At 44.6% G+C, this 14,236-nt stretch overlaps 1 protein-coding gene across 1 annotated transcript in view; it reads right to left on the reverse strand.

Moving 5' to 3' along the window:
- The window catches only part of CHN2 (chimerin 2), a 268,972-nt gene that overhangs the window by 26,471 nt on the left and 228,265 nt on the right, over positions 1–14,236 (reverse strand). Inside the window, exon 7 of the mRNA XM_032483801.1 lies at positions 4,495–4,572. Coding sequence (XP_032339692.1) covers positions 4,495–4,572 — 78 coding nt within the window. The remainder of the gene's footprint in view (positions 1–4,494; positions 4,573–14,236) is intronic.

Raw genomic sequence — 14,236 nt, forward strand, 5'->3', positions numbered from 1 at the left:
TGCAGGAGCACGCAGGTCCACAGGGTGTATCGTGGGCACACGGACACAGCGTGCTGCTGGTGCAGTCTCCGTCTATGGAGAGTGGGGGACAAAAAAGGGCAACTTGGGCAGCCGTTTAACTTATGTCCAGACAAGGCTACTTTAGAGAGTCACCACACAGGAAGCTGGGACAATGGAAGTAAACCTGGGCACGTGTCCCCCTGCTTGCCTGTGTGTAAGATACCAGGTAGCTGCATGGCCAGATCCTCTGGCTGGATGGGGAATGAGAGCTGGCCTGATACACGTGGATCTGGTCTCCATCTTCCCAGCATAGTCAGTGACCCTGGCAAGGACCCACTACCTGGAGCACAACTAACACAAACACAACAAGCCCGAAATGCAGGCAAACTGTGGGGCAGGAAGTGAGGAGGGAAGGTGCAGTCATAGGTAGGCAGGGCTGTGAGACACCTGCTACATGTAAAACAGACACAAATCTCTGTCTCCACCCCTTTTCCCCCACCTGGTGGGGGGTACTTCTCTCTGCTAAGGGGAAGGCAAACACATAGATATGTGTGTACAATGTCAGTTGGGGATCAGTGCTATGGACAAAAGTAAAGCTGGCAGAGGGCTGGGAAAGGGATGGATGGGGGATGGAAGGAGATTCGAAGGGAAGATGGAGGGGGAAGGGCTGGAGAAGGGATGGGGGGATGGAGAACACGAGGTGAGGCAGGGGTGTGGTGATTTGCTCTTTAACCTTTAGAACTTTCTAGACCTCTGCTCTCCATCCATATTCCATATAGGGAGAGAAGAGTGTCCCTGAATTACCTGGGTGGAGGGAGAGAATTCAGCAGAAGAAGGAGTGATGTGCACACACCTGCAGCCTGGGAAAGCTGAGAGCACAGCAGGAGAAAGTGCCAAGGGTCATGGGTCGCCACCATCTGGCCCGCCCCAGCTGCCTCTCTCTCCTGGACGGTCTCTTCCCTGCGCTCTACTCACTCCTGGCTCATTTCTCACTCCAAATTCTGACTCATGTCTTTTGTACTACCTGGAATGCTCATTCATTTTTTAAATTACATCTTGTTGACCAGAGAGGAGGAAAGAGGTGATAGAAAACAGAAAAAAGGAAAGGTAGAAAATAAGAAATACAGAGACAGACAAAGCTAAACAGCTAAACACCAAAACACGAGAGAAATGAGAGATGCAAAAAAGATGAATAACAAAGTAATAACAGAAGCCAAACTTACTGGTTACCAGTGACCTTAAGTGACTTACATGTGCTCTTTAAACATTATTACAACATTCTCGTTTTACAGATGAGGACATTGAAGCTCAAAGAACCAAGCTCTTTGCCAAAGAGCACGTCGTGGCCAGGGGTACCAAGCTAGCCACAGCGACCTCATCACTGTGCTAAGTGGGGAAAGAAGGACAGTTATCCAGATTATTGGGGCTCTGGGGGTTCACCGGAGTGAAGATTTCAGAGCTCAGCCACAAACTTTTGTCAGGTAGACCGTCTTAAAGCGAGCTATCCCACCTACGCGAGAGTGCCTCTTTAAGTCAAGTGGATAAACAGATGCAGACATAAAACGCGTTAAATAATGGAGTGGTTTTCCTGTTTATCAAACAGTTTTCCTTGGAGAGAGGGGTCTGTTAATTTCATCACTCCCTCAACAAATACTCTTAGTACCTAGTATGTACAAGGGATCCTGGAAATTTAGGCTTTACATCAGCAACAATTGCATTTGCATACAGTGTTGAAAAATACATAATTATTGCATGATATGAGGCACATCTTTGATTTGTTTCCAAAAGCTTTTGTTCCCAGAGCTGAATGTGGGCTTCTCCTTAGGCACGCTTTGTTTGGAAAGCAAGGACAGAAGGCACGCACTGGGAGCAGAGACAGGGAAGCTTCTCAGAGAGGGGAGCGGGAGGGGCCCCAACCTGTCCAGTGCCGGCTGGGAGGTCCTAGTCATTGCTCATGGTGAAGCTTCTGGGGAGAGCTGGGAGAGGGCTTTCCACCCGGGAATAGTCCTGACTGGGGCAAAAATCTCGCTGCGAAGTGAAGATCTGCCGGCAGGCTTGACTCTCTGGTAGGGGGTGAGTGCAGACAGGATGCAGCAAGGCTCATTTGCCGATAAGCATAAAATGTGATTACTTGTTCTTTTTATTTAACACTTACCTATACCAGACATATAATATCCTCAAATAATAACTCAAATTACAAGCTGAGAGAGTTTTAGAACAAAGCCGACTAGAAATTCACATAAACAAAAAAGTCAGTACAAAATTAAGATATAAAACAAATTCCAAGCAGATGTTGGGGGCCTTTGATAAAAGCTTTCTTTCTTTGGTTAGTTCGGTGGCATGTTACTAAAATCTCACTGCTCTATTTATAGCAGGGACCTGCTTTTAGAATGTTCTTCTAAACCCATGTGGAGTTTCCACTTAAAGTTGGTTGGGGGTGAGGACAGGGCTGAATGAGGGTGGAGGGGGCAGAGAGGGAGCCACCCTCTTTAGCCCCAGACACTCCTTCTTAAGGACAGTGGCACGAACAGCACCATTGAAAGTTACAATCAACTGACACAGTGACTCAAGGGTCTGCCCTGTCTCAAAGATGTCTATTTAAAACACAGAAGAGTACGCTCCTGTCTGGCTTGTGTATTCCATTCTAACAATTTGTCTGTTCTCTTCCTTTTTTTTCTCTCAATAGCAGTAAGTTAGAAGAGGTCATAGCAAATAGATACTGACTTTAAGCAGACATTTAAAAAGCTGCTGGTGTTTTTCAGTGATAAATAATACAGATCATGTTAGCAACAGAATGATTTAAGAAAATAAGATTCAACTATCTTTTGTTTTAAATGTCTTTGTGTCCCATGCAGAGACTGAAGATTAAAAAAGACTAAAATTAGTTTTGAAAGTATCAGCCAATACACTTGTGTGGTTTTCACACAAGCTCAGGCACAGTATGTACAGAGAGAAGCTGTCTGTCCCACGCACACGCACACACACACTGGGACAGGGCAAAGCTCCAGTTGTACCTCAAAGTCAAAAGAATCAGAATTTTCAAGGGGAAGGAAACATTTGTAACTCTGAGATCCATCCTCCATCCATGGTAGTGCAAAGATTCAGGGATTTCTGCCAGAAGTCAGAAAAACACTTTCTTAAGGCCAAAAAAAAAAAAAAAAAAAAAAATTTAAGGAGGGTAAAGATAGAAAAGATGAAAGAGACAAAACACAAAGTAGATCTGTCACTATTCAGTGATGGGAGAAATAGCAAGGGCTTCAACAAGGATGGGGACCTATATAATGCAATTCTTCACCCGCATACTAAATGCAGAGGATGAATAATTCCATTCCTCAGTTCAATTATAGCATGGAAATGCCTGAGCTGCTTGCTTTCTAAAAACAGAAGCAGGGCAAACAGACCAAACTAACACAAACGTATATTTAATAGACACACATCTGTCTATATGAAGGATAGGAAAACAACAGAATAAAATAGGTTTCACTGGTCACTACTGACAAAGGGTTATCTGGAACCACCAGTTACTTGTGCTACTGACCCTAAAGGAAATAAGAGTTAAAAAAAAAAAAAAAAGAAGAAGAAGACAATTCACATTTTGCTGCCCTTGTCTCGTCTTTGCTTCCTGGATCCTTCATCTCCACTCTCTCCAACTTCCAAATTGTCAGCCCATTCGCCAGGATCAAACCTCTAACCCTGTCCTGTCTCTCCTGCACTCAACAGCATCTCAAGTCAGGTAATTTGGCCCCAGCCCTTCCTGGAAAACAGATCAGGGCGAAGGAAACAGGCCGTAATTTTCTGATGGCAGGCCGTTTCTACCAGTGCTAGTCTGGAACGAGATAGCAGTATTTCCAGTTTATAAATACACATGGGAAAATCCACTTAAACTCCCACTCGCTCTCCGTATCTTTTTATTTGGTCTGGTGAGCTGGATCAAGGCTGCGACCAAAAGGAGATTGGCAAGGGTGCCAGGGCGCCTCCTGCACCCAGAGAACAAACAGAAGCTACTGGATGGTATCTCTTGCCATCATTTGCTTTCACAACTGTCTACACATAAGCCAAGAGTTAGCATCCTTGAAAACAAAAGACAAAACACAAAACGTGAAACGGGCAACTGTTTTCACTTGCTCAGAGATAACAATACTCTTTACTGCTACTCTGAGTGGAAAAGTACCGCTTGATATTCACCAGATTATCTCTAAATGCCAAACACTGGGCATGCTCTGTGTTTCATCGGACAAGGGAATGCGAAGAGGAAATGGGCTCAACCCTCTGGAACTAAGTTAACATACATAAAGGTGTTTCTAGGCATCGGCAGCAAGCAAACTGCTTCCTGAAATCTGCAGTTTGATGTGATACAAAGAAAGGAGCTATATGTGGAAGGCAGAGGAATTTGCTGTCTCATTATTTTACAATCAAGGACCAGATGGAAACCGTCAACTGTCACTCTCCACCTGCCCTTTTATAACAGAGGGAAGGTCGCAGGGGCTCGCTTACCTTAAAGTTGTGTGTCTTCTCATAGTTGAAGTGGTTGTCGTTGTGTGTGAGGGCGGCCCTTCGGACCAGGGAGGAGATCTGTGGACAGGCAAAGAGTTTGAGAGGGGGCCAGAGAAAGCCGCCTTTGACTCCCACCTTCACCCCCAAGGCCACGGCCAGCAGCTCTTGGCGTTTCCTGCCCTGCTTAGGCTTCCGAACCACAGCACACTTTTTCTCGTTTTCCAGCCACAGTTCCTCGGAGAACATCGTGCCCGGACCCCAGGTCTTTCCAGCTTCCTCTGTGGAGCCTGGGAAGCTCAGCGCCGCCAGGTTTTTTTGAGCCGCGGCTAATGTTAGGCAGCAGATTCGAGGCAGCTGCGTCCTGTCGGCAGAGGCCTCCGGCATGTGACCTGGAAGGGCTGGTTTGAGTGATGGAGGGGACTCTGCATCTGAATAAGGACGGGCCTGTTTTGTGCTATTTCTTAAGGCCGACGTGTGCCTGTAACAATAGCACACATTCATGAGCCCAGCAACCCCCAGAAGCTGTATCCAGTCAGCCACTGAGGAATCAATGGAGGAGGCAGGGGCAGGCGGCTTTATTCCTCCTGTTCCAGCACATTGCAAAGGAGAGACCTCAGATACTCGCTAGCATATTTCTCACACACACGCACACACACACCCCCGAACTAGCTCTGATGTTCAAAGCCTGAGGCTGCATCCAATTATTCTGGGGCTCTGAACCCCATCCTGGGCTGAACTCCAGCAGATTAAACCTTTAAACCCTGATGATTGTTTAATCTTATAGGGGTTAAAGCCTGCGTCTCTTTAAAAAAAAAATCTGCCCCAGCACTTGAAAGCTTAATTTTTATTTTTATTCTTATGCATGCATTAAATCAGAACAGTCTGAGCACTGAATGAGGCATAAAAGAACAGTATAGCATTTCGGCTGTGGGTTCCACAAAGTTTAAAAAAGAAGCAGCAGAATGTCTTGCTCCAGGACACCCCATCTTTCTCCCTACCTCAACCACAACCCCCCCATATTCCTTAACTAAAACCAAAACGTAGTTTTTTTCTTTTAAATAAAACATATTCAACGTTAATTCTGTTAGTATCCAAGTTTATCCCCTCCTTGCTCTTAAAAGCATCATCTGTTTGACGGTCTCCTGGGACCCTGGCTTTCTGGTCCCAGGTCTCTGCTCTAAGAGAAATGAGGAAGTCATCGTGTCTTAGAAGTACACCAAATTTGTTGGCAAAGTTCAATGCAGCTAATGCCAGACAGTAAAACCAATGCTTTTGGAAGTAGAAAGCAAGAGCGTAGATGGCTGGACCATCACGTAGATGGGACGGTCCATGAATTTCATCCTATCCTCCATGAGGCCCCATGTTCCAGCCCCTCCAACCAGCCCTGGGGAGAGTAACAAAAGATCAATCTTTTTTCTTGTGTAATTCTTTATTCCTGGCAATTACTGTCATTCCAACTTGGTTCAGAAGCCCATCTCCTCATTTCTCCTCTTTTTACTTTCAATAATAACAATAGCCAATTTTTATATTGGGCTTTGGAACACAATAACATGTCATGCCAGACGGTATTCAGAATGTGTTAAGTGCACTTACTCATTTAACCTTCAGCTCATGCACATGTAAAACAAGACTTTTATTCCCATTTTGTGGATGAAGAGATTAAGACACCAAGAAGCATCTCAAGGACATGCAGCTGGTTTAAGCAGCAGAGCCAGGACCAGAGCCCAAAACACCTGCATCCAACATCCATGCTTCTGAACACCACGTCCCACTGCCCACGTAAGTGATGCAGCGCCACATCCTCCACCGTGTCTTGCCAAATGCTTTATCTGAAATATTGGTCAAGTCTGCCCTCTCCTTGCCATTGCTGTCTCACAGTAACTCAGACCCTTGGTATCTCTCCGGTCCACCTCATACACAGCTGCACAACAATCTTTTCAGTCCAGTCACCACTCCACATCTGCTCAGACAGTGTCAGTGATTCTCCATGGCTTGACTGTATCCTTGCATCATGCGTTTTTCATGAGCTTGTCTCCTTCTATCCATCTTATCTATTTCCCTACACTCTTCTCCACAAATCCTATAAACCTCTCCTCCGACATACTCAACGTCCCGCCTTGGTAGCCCACTCTGTCCTTTAGCATCTCCCAGCATCATTTCCATGTCTACATAGTCACCAGCCTTCACATTCCAACTCAAACGCCACGCTCTCCAAAAAGACTTCTCAAAACTCTCCATTGGAGGCAAACACTCTCCTCTGCAATCCCACAGTGTTTTCCCTACGTTTTTCTTATTTCACTTATCACTTTCTATCTGTGAGTGATTTACAGCAGGTCTGCCATATTGAGAGCTTATTGTGACATGTTCTACATCTGATCCACCTGCTTCTTCCTACAAGAGTGCCCAATAAAATTCCTTGCCATAGTAGGCACTGGATAGAAGTTGCCAGGAAGCACCTGGAAATCAGAGTCATGGAGGAAGGTGTGCAAAAGTGGCTGCATAGGGTGGGGTCTCTTGCCCCACCCATCACCAGGCTTTAGCTTCCAAGGGCATGAACCTCCAGGGATCTGCCCTCCTGACGTCTCCACCAGATCCCTTTGCCCTCCCTTCCCATTCCCCAGTCTTGAAAGACATCTGCCACTCACAGGGATTGAGTGAAGGTTTGGCATACATTTAACAATCTTCCAGTCCTCAGCCTAAAGGCAAAAAAACAGAGAGGAGGACTAAGGGTCCCTTCCCAAAACTTCACTACTAGCAAATCAAGACAGCGAGTCTTTCAATGGCGAGTCATTCTATCTAAGAACATAGTCTGTGATCTGAATTACACTTATCCGGCTGTATGGTTTTAGAATCTGATAAAATAACTCTTTAAATGGAAAATGGGCAAAAGGGGTCTCCTTTTCCTTTTGGCATGTGGGTGGCTGAATACAAGAAGATTTAATATTTTTTCTTGTGTCTGTGCCTTTACTTATACAAGTAATTTTTATTTCTATTCATGACAGTGATTTCTTTTTCAGATATTTGTTCAATAGAATTTACCCAAACACAAGACACATTCAGACGTGGGAACAGACATGGTTCACTTAAGATGGATCTTACGGGGGACTGTTAAGTGTTAGCATTTGAGCAAGTATTATTGTGAGTAGGGTGGATGACCCTGGATCACCCTATTTATAAAAGGAAAAATGATTACAAAGGTCTCTTGGTAAAAACCTCCCTCTTAAACAGCCCCATCACACAGAGCTCTTCTTTATCCAAGCTCCTCCAGGACAGCGGCTGGGTTTCTTTTATAAACCCACAAAGTCTCACACACGTTTTCTATACACAGAGACAGGCTGGTGGTCTTTTTCTAACAAAAATTTTTATCTGCCCTATTTTTATTCATACATTCATTAGACGAAGCACATTTCCCTACACGCTCTGTTTAAATCTGAGATTCTCGACCTTGAACGACTGATATTGGGGCTGGATCATTCGGGGTTGTGGGGACTGTCTCGTGCGGTTGTAGGATGTGTAGCGGCATCGCTGGTCTCTACTCACCAGGTATCAGTAGCAGCCTCCAACTGTGATATCAAAAGTCTCTCCAGATGCTGCCAAATTTCTCCGCGGAGGCAAAACTGCCTCCAGTTGAGAATACCAGGGCTGGATTAATAACAAATATTTGCAGCATGCTTCCTCTGTGACAGGTGTTATGCTAAGCACTTTGCCTATATTGGCTCAGTTAAGATTTACAACCCTTTGAAGTAGGTACTGTTATAATCATCCCCACTTTACCGATGAGGAAATGGGAACTGAGCATTTAAATGATTTGCCCAAGGTTACGCAGCTCGTAAACAGCAGAGCTGAGATTAGAACCCTGGCACAACTAACTAAGTCTTTGCTTTTCTTCCCCCAGGACCAAGTTTCTTTATTTTTTAATTATGGTAAAATATGCATAACAAAATGTACCATTTTAACCATTTAAAAGTATGCAATTCAGCGATTCAGGGGCATTAAGTACATTCACAGCGTTCTGCAATCATTATCACTATCTAGTTCCAGAGCATTTCCATCTTTTACCCACTAAGCAGTCACCACTCCCCTCTCCCTCCAGCCTCTGGTTTCCATATATCTGCTTTTTCTCTCTATGGATTTGCCTATTCTCAATATTTCATACAAATAAAATTATATGATCTCTGGCCTTTTGTGACGGGCTTCTTTCACTGGGCATGTTTTCAAGATTCATCCCTGCTGTGGAGGGCATCAGTACTTCTTATTGATGAATAATAATCCACTGCACAGATGTGCCGCATTTTGTTTGTCCATTCACCAGGTGATGTAAATTGGGTTGTTTTCACCTTCCGGCTACTATGAATGGTGCTGCTACGAGCAATCTGGAACTCAAGGTTTTGTCCGAACACCTGTTTCAGTTCTTTTGGGTATACCCCAAATCTATGCTTTTAATCACCCTCTAAACTGCCTGTCATCCAAATAATGCTCACATTAAAAAATAGGCAGGAGTTAAACGTCAGAATTACTCTCTTCCCCATTGTTAACCTGTTAACAACTCACAGGACTGGTGTTCCCTGGTCTGGTTTTTAAAAGAGGAGACTTTTGTTCTCTCTTGGGCCTCTGCCAAACACAGGCATGCCTTACGGTACTTTTGGAAGTAGGTGGGGCTATAAATAAACGGTGAAATAAGCTCACCACTTCCCTTTTCCTTTTTTATAAATAGGGCTTGGGATTCTATTTTCTTTGTATGGCCTCTCACTGTTCTTTGTCTCTATGATTAAGGTCCTGGGTCCAAGAAGGAATCAAGCAACGAGAAGGCAGTGGGAGGTTGTCAGATGTAGACAAGGAAGCAAGGACGGGTCAGTGGGCAGGAGGATGCCGGGAAACAAAGCATGTTGGGGTGCGCATGTGCATGTAAAGTGCCCAGGGACGATGGGAGAAGTGCTGAGTTTAGTCATCCAGCATCATAAACCCAGAGGGGACCTCAGAAGCTCACCTAATCAAGGGCCCTTCTCCACCTGGCTTCAGGCAGGCCTACCTCTTGGCCTCTGGGGACCACATCATTCTGCCATTTTAGTACCAATTTCTAGAAAAGGGTGATTTACCATTGATCTGCAACTCTTCTACAGATTTCACGTATATTCCTGTGGTCCATTTTAAGGAGGGATTTTTGAACATGTCATCATCAGTCCCAAGACAGTGTCTCCCCACTATTCCAGTCCTATTCTGAGCCCCCCCAGGACCCCCTCTCACTTGCATTTCTTGAGTCTGTTGAAAGCCTGAGCTATACCCCTGCAACAAACACCACCTGCAGCTGCAGGCGTCTGCTGCCTTGTGGCAGCATATGAAGTGAAAATCTGTATTACTAACGCTGATAGGCCGTCGTGAGGACAGCTCTCTAATATACTGCCGGAATTTGTAAGCAGTGACTCTTTGCTGGGGAAAAAAGCTCAGTTTATCAAATGCCTCATGTGCATTGACCCAATGATTCTATTTCTAGGATTCTCTCAAGAAAGTCTTCAGATAAAGAATTATAAGATAGATAGATAGACAGACAGATAGACAGATAGATAGATAGATATTTATCATGACAATAATAACAAGAAGTGAGAAAAGGCTTAAACATCCAAGACAGGGAAAAGGTTAAATAAATTATGGTACAAACATGTAATGGAATATTAGGTAGACACTAACAAAGATGATTAAAATCACTTTTAGTAATGATGAAGGGATATGCCCCTGATATAATGTTGGTGAGAAGTAGTCTCTTGAATCTAATACAGTGTGATTTCAGTTTTGTAAGTAGATGCATGCAAAAATATCAGAAGGAACACACCAGGATATCTCCAACACACCAAACTATTGGTTCTCTCCAGGTGGAGAAATTTTAATTAACATTAATTTTCTTCTTTGTTCTTTTGTGTACATTTTGAGCTTCCTACAATGGTTATGTTCTAGTTCCATTATATAAAATATAGATTTTTAAAAGTACACTATAAAAAAACTTTGCTAGCTTTAGTGTACACAGATGGTAGACTCTTTACATCATAGGTAACCTTTGAGCTTATTTAATCTCACCTATTCTTTCTACAGTGGAAGAGACCAAGGGTCAGAGAAGCTCAATGATTTGCACCTCCCTCCCCCATCAGAGAGTTATTCTATAACTAGATCCAGAACCAGATCCAGATCCAGGTTCTCTTGTCTGCCACTTGCACAGCTGTGCTTCTCACACTTTGATGACCTCAGGACTCCCGGTGGGCTGGTTCAGACACAGACTGCTGGGCCCTAGCCCCAGGATTTCAGTCAGTGTGAGACCTGGCCTAAGAATCTGCATGCCTGACGAGTTCCCAGTGATGCTGATGTTGCTGGTCCAGGGACCACACTTTGAGGACCTTTGTTTTATGCTTTCCTCTGAACCTGTGAGTCTCAGCCTTACCTGATCATGAGAATCGCCTGGGAAACAAATGAAGAAACAAACAAAACACACATTTAAGTTCTACCTCAGACCAATGAAATCCAAATTTCTGGGGATGGGCTTGGATTTCTAAAAAAATTCCCCAGAGGATTAAAATGTGCATCTGGCACTGAAAGCCACGGTGCTAACCTCAAGCACTTCAATTCAAGGGGATTGTTGGTGAAGACAGAGGTATGAATGTGGTAAGTGCTACTAAAAACCACCCAACCATAGGAATCCATACTTTTTCAAACACAGAATGTGATCATGTTTCTATTCCTGCCCACCCCACCCCGACTTCATCACGCCACTTAGAACCTCCACAGACTCTTAAGCTAAAGGTAAAAACCCATACCATGGCCTACAGGTGCCTGTGTGGTCTGGTCTCTGCCATCTTTCCAGCCTCTCCTCCCACCCTTTCTTCTTGCCACCTTAAGAATATATAACCATAAACTAGCAGGATGATTTTTAAATTATTACCTACAACCCTCCCTAGACTGGTAGTTTTAAGAGATCAGATATTGTGTGTGCTCGAGTCACAATTAAGACCCCAGTGTCATACCTCAAACCTGGCACAAAATAGGTGATTGCTAAATTTTGCTGAATGAATGTCCATGGCTATAAAACATCTTGAGGTCAAAGGACCACCACGGAGGCTTATCATCATTGCTACCTATTTCTCTAGTCAATTTACTCTTGTAAGTCTCTGATATAAAATCCAGGGGCCATGCCCTTTGGGGTTTTCCTTTGACCAAGCTATCAGATTTCTGGTGTCACAAGATGAGGTACTGGGAACAGGGGGACCCTGCCCCAGGGTCAGGCCCTCAGGGTCACAGTTAAGTTTGGGACTAGAATAATATTAAAAGTAACATTGTATATTTGTGGACCACATTGTATGATATGGTATCTCTGTAACGAAGCAAGATCCTATGGGGCTTTCACAGGACAGGCCGCCCCCGCCCCATCCTCTGCCTGTCTCTTGTTTGTAGAAAAGCCGTGGTCTCCCAGACTTCACCTAAGTCACAACCACCTGGCTCAAGAATTAAAAATTGAAAGGATGTGAACATGTAGTGATAAAAACAGCCATTGGGCCAGGAGAACTGGTAACAATTTAAACAGTAAATCAGCCATATGGTAGTCACAGAATCTTTAGTTCCTCCCTGAAGTACATAGATAAGAGTATCTGATACACATTCCTGAGTTGTTTTATAGATACTAGGGCCCCTACTAATTGAAAGAAGTTAACTAGCTGATGACCCTGACCGGCTGGAGTGTGAGGATTGATAATATTAACCCATGACATCGCTCTGTTACCTCGCCATCCACCAGAGGATTGTGCGTGAACTGATCACATAACCTGTGACTTCCCTCTCTCTCTTTACCTTTAAGTGCTTTCCTGAAACCCATCGGGAGTTCAGGTTTTTTGAGCTTTAGCTGCCTTGGACTCCTTGTCTGGTGCCTTACAGTAAATGCTGCACTTTCCTTCGCCATGACCCTGGGTCGGTAGGTTGGCTTTACTCCATGAGAGAGCAGACCCAAGTTTGGTTTCGTAACATCTCTTTTCTATGAGAAAGGTGCGGGGGTGTCATTATTTTCACTTTACAGATAAGGAAACCGAGGTCCTAATGGGCGTGTCCTGGAACGGAGTCAGATCTGATTTTCTTCCCATGGAAATCCCTGGCCCTCCTGTCGTCCCTACAGATCAGGGTGGCAACACTCACAGCTGACGCAGGGCGCGCTCCACCTCTCTGTTCCTAGACAACTTATTACAGACTTTTGAAATGTCTCCCCTCCCGCCCTTAGTTCTCCTGCTAACTATACCTCCAGTGACTGGCGTGAGGCCAACATTAGCTCTCACGAAAGTTTTCTTGCAAGAAAAATAAACAAAGCTGCTTTTTTTTTTTTTGCAGTCTTTCTATTTTTCTTGCCTTCCATCAAAATGTCTCTAATTTTAAAACAGTTCCTTTTCTTTTTTTGCTTAGACCATCAGTGTACTTCCCACACAGATGTCTGGGGTTCTGGGGTTGGGTGATGAATATGGCTGCACATCATTTCCCCAAAGCTATGAAATATTAAAGCCTGCCCCTATCCAAAGATACCCAGCAAAATGCTTAGTCACTTACTCAGCCCAGAGTGGTGGTGAGAAATCTGTTTTTTCCTTTGTTTTCACTCTCTGTGAGTCACACTTAAATAAGAAAAAAAAAAAAAAAAAAAAAAAAGGATTCTTATAACTCAATTAATAACCCTGAAAAGCAGAAAGTCAAATTAAGGTATTTTCAGGGCACCTTACTCTAAGCTGTGGTCTCTGGATTAGCAGCATAAGCCTCAGCTTTAATGACCGGATACTGGTGTCCTGTGTGCATGCTTGCTGCTTGTTACTTCAGTGCCTGAAATAGACACACTTGAGAGAGAATGCTTACGAGAGGATGACGGGTAAAGGGGCAGGGAGATTTTCATTGCGGTGTTTGCTGTGGCCTCCTAGGTCTGGCTCTCTATTCCTGCTCACAAAGGAAAAAACTAGAAATGCTAAGAAAAACAAGCCCAAGCTGCTGAATGACAACCAGAGGGGTAGTTTGCTTTTATCAGCACTCCTAAGCCCAGCCTGCCCGAGCCTATGCACGCTGAGCATTCCCTCATACTGCCAAATAAATCCCTGTTGCTTCTCCTGAGAACTGCCCTGTTAGTGTTCGTGTCTGCTATACTCTTTGCTTGTGGTTTTCAGTCCTGAAAGAGGAGGAAGACAGCAAAGAGATATGACTAAACTGCAAACTCATTCCCATGACTGCGAAAGAAATGAGAGACCAGGGTGGGACCTGCCATCATTCCCTGCAACGTGCCCAGTTACAGCTGAATAATCCTGGCTTTACTGGAGTCTATCAAAGCATCAGGTATTGAGCGCTGACCTGGCGGACTCCTAAAACTCCCGGTGACCTCCAAACCCGCTGTGTTCTGGTCCGAGGAGGAGAGGCCTTTGTCTCTGATGGCACAACATGCCCAGCCGCCACTCTGATTGTCCTCCAGGGACAGATGTCACCCTCAATCCTCTCAATACGAGAGACACAGAAGGGCCGGAGTACCGGTCCCGCAGCCTCTCCTACAATTCATTTCCCTTCATCCACAGCAGTCAGCATTCACCCCAAACTGAAGGGCCCAGGTGGTCTCCAAAATGGACCAAAATGGATCAAACTGTGTTTGGAAGCACATAAGTAATCGGATGCTTCTTGAGTTGACTGTGCAATGCTGACATTGCTGTCCTTCCCATTTCATTTCTCCACCTGCTTTATTGAGGCTGTTGTC

This window comes from Camelus ferus, chromosome 7 (genome assembly GCF_009834535.1).
Source record: "Camelus ferus isolate YT-003-E chromosome 7, BCGSAC_Cfer_1.0, whole genome shotgun sequence".
Taxonomy (NCBI): Eukaryota; Metazoa; Chordata; class Mammalia; order Artiodactyla; family Camelidae; genus Camelus; species Camelus ferus.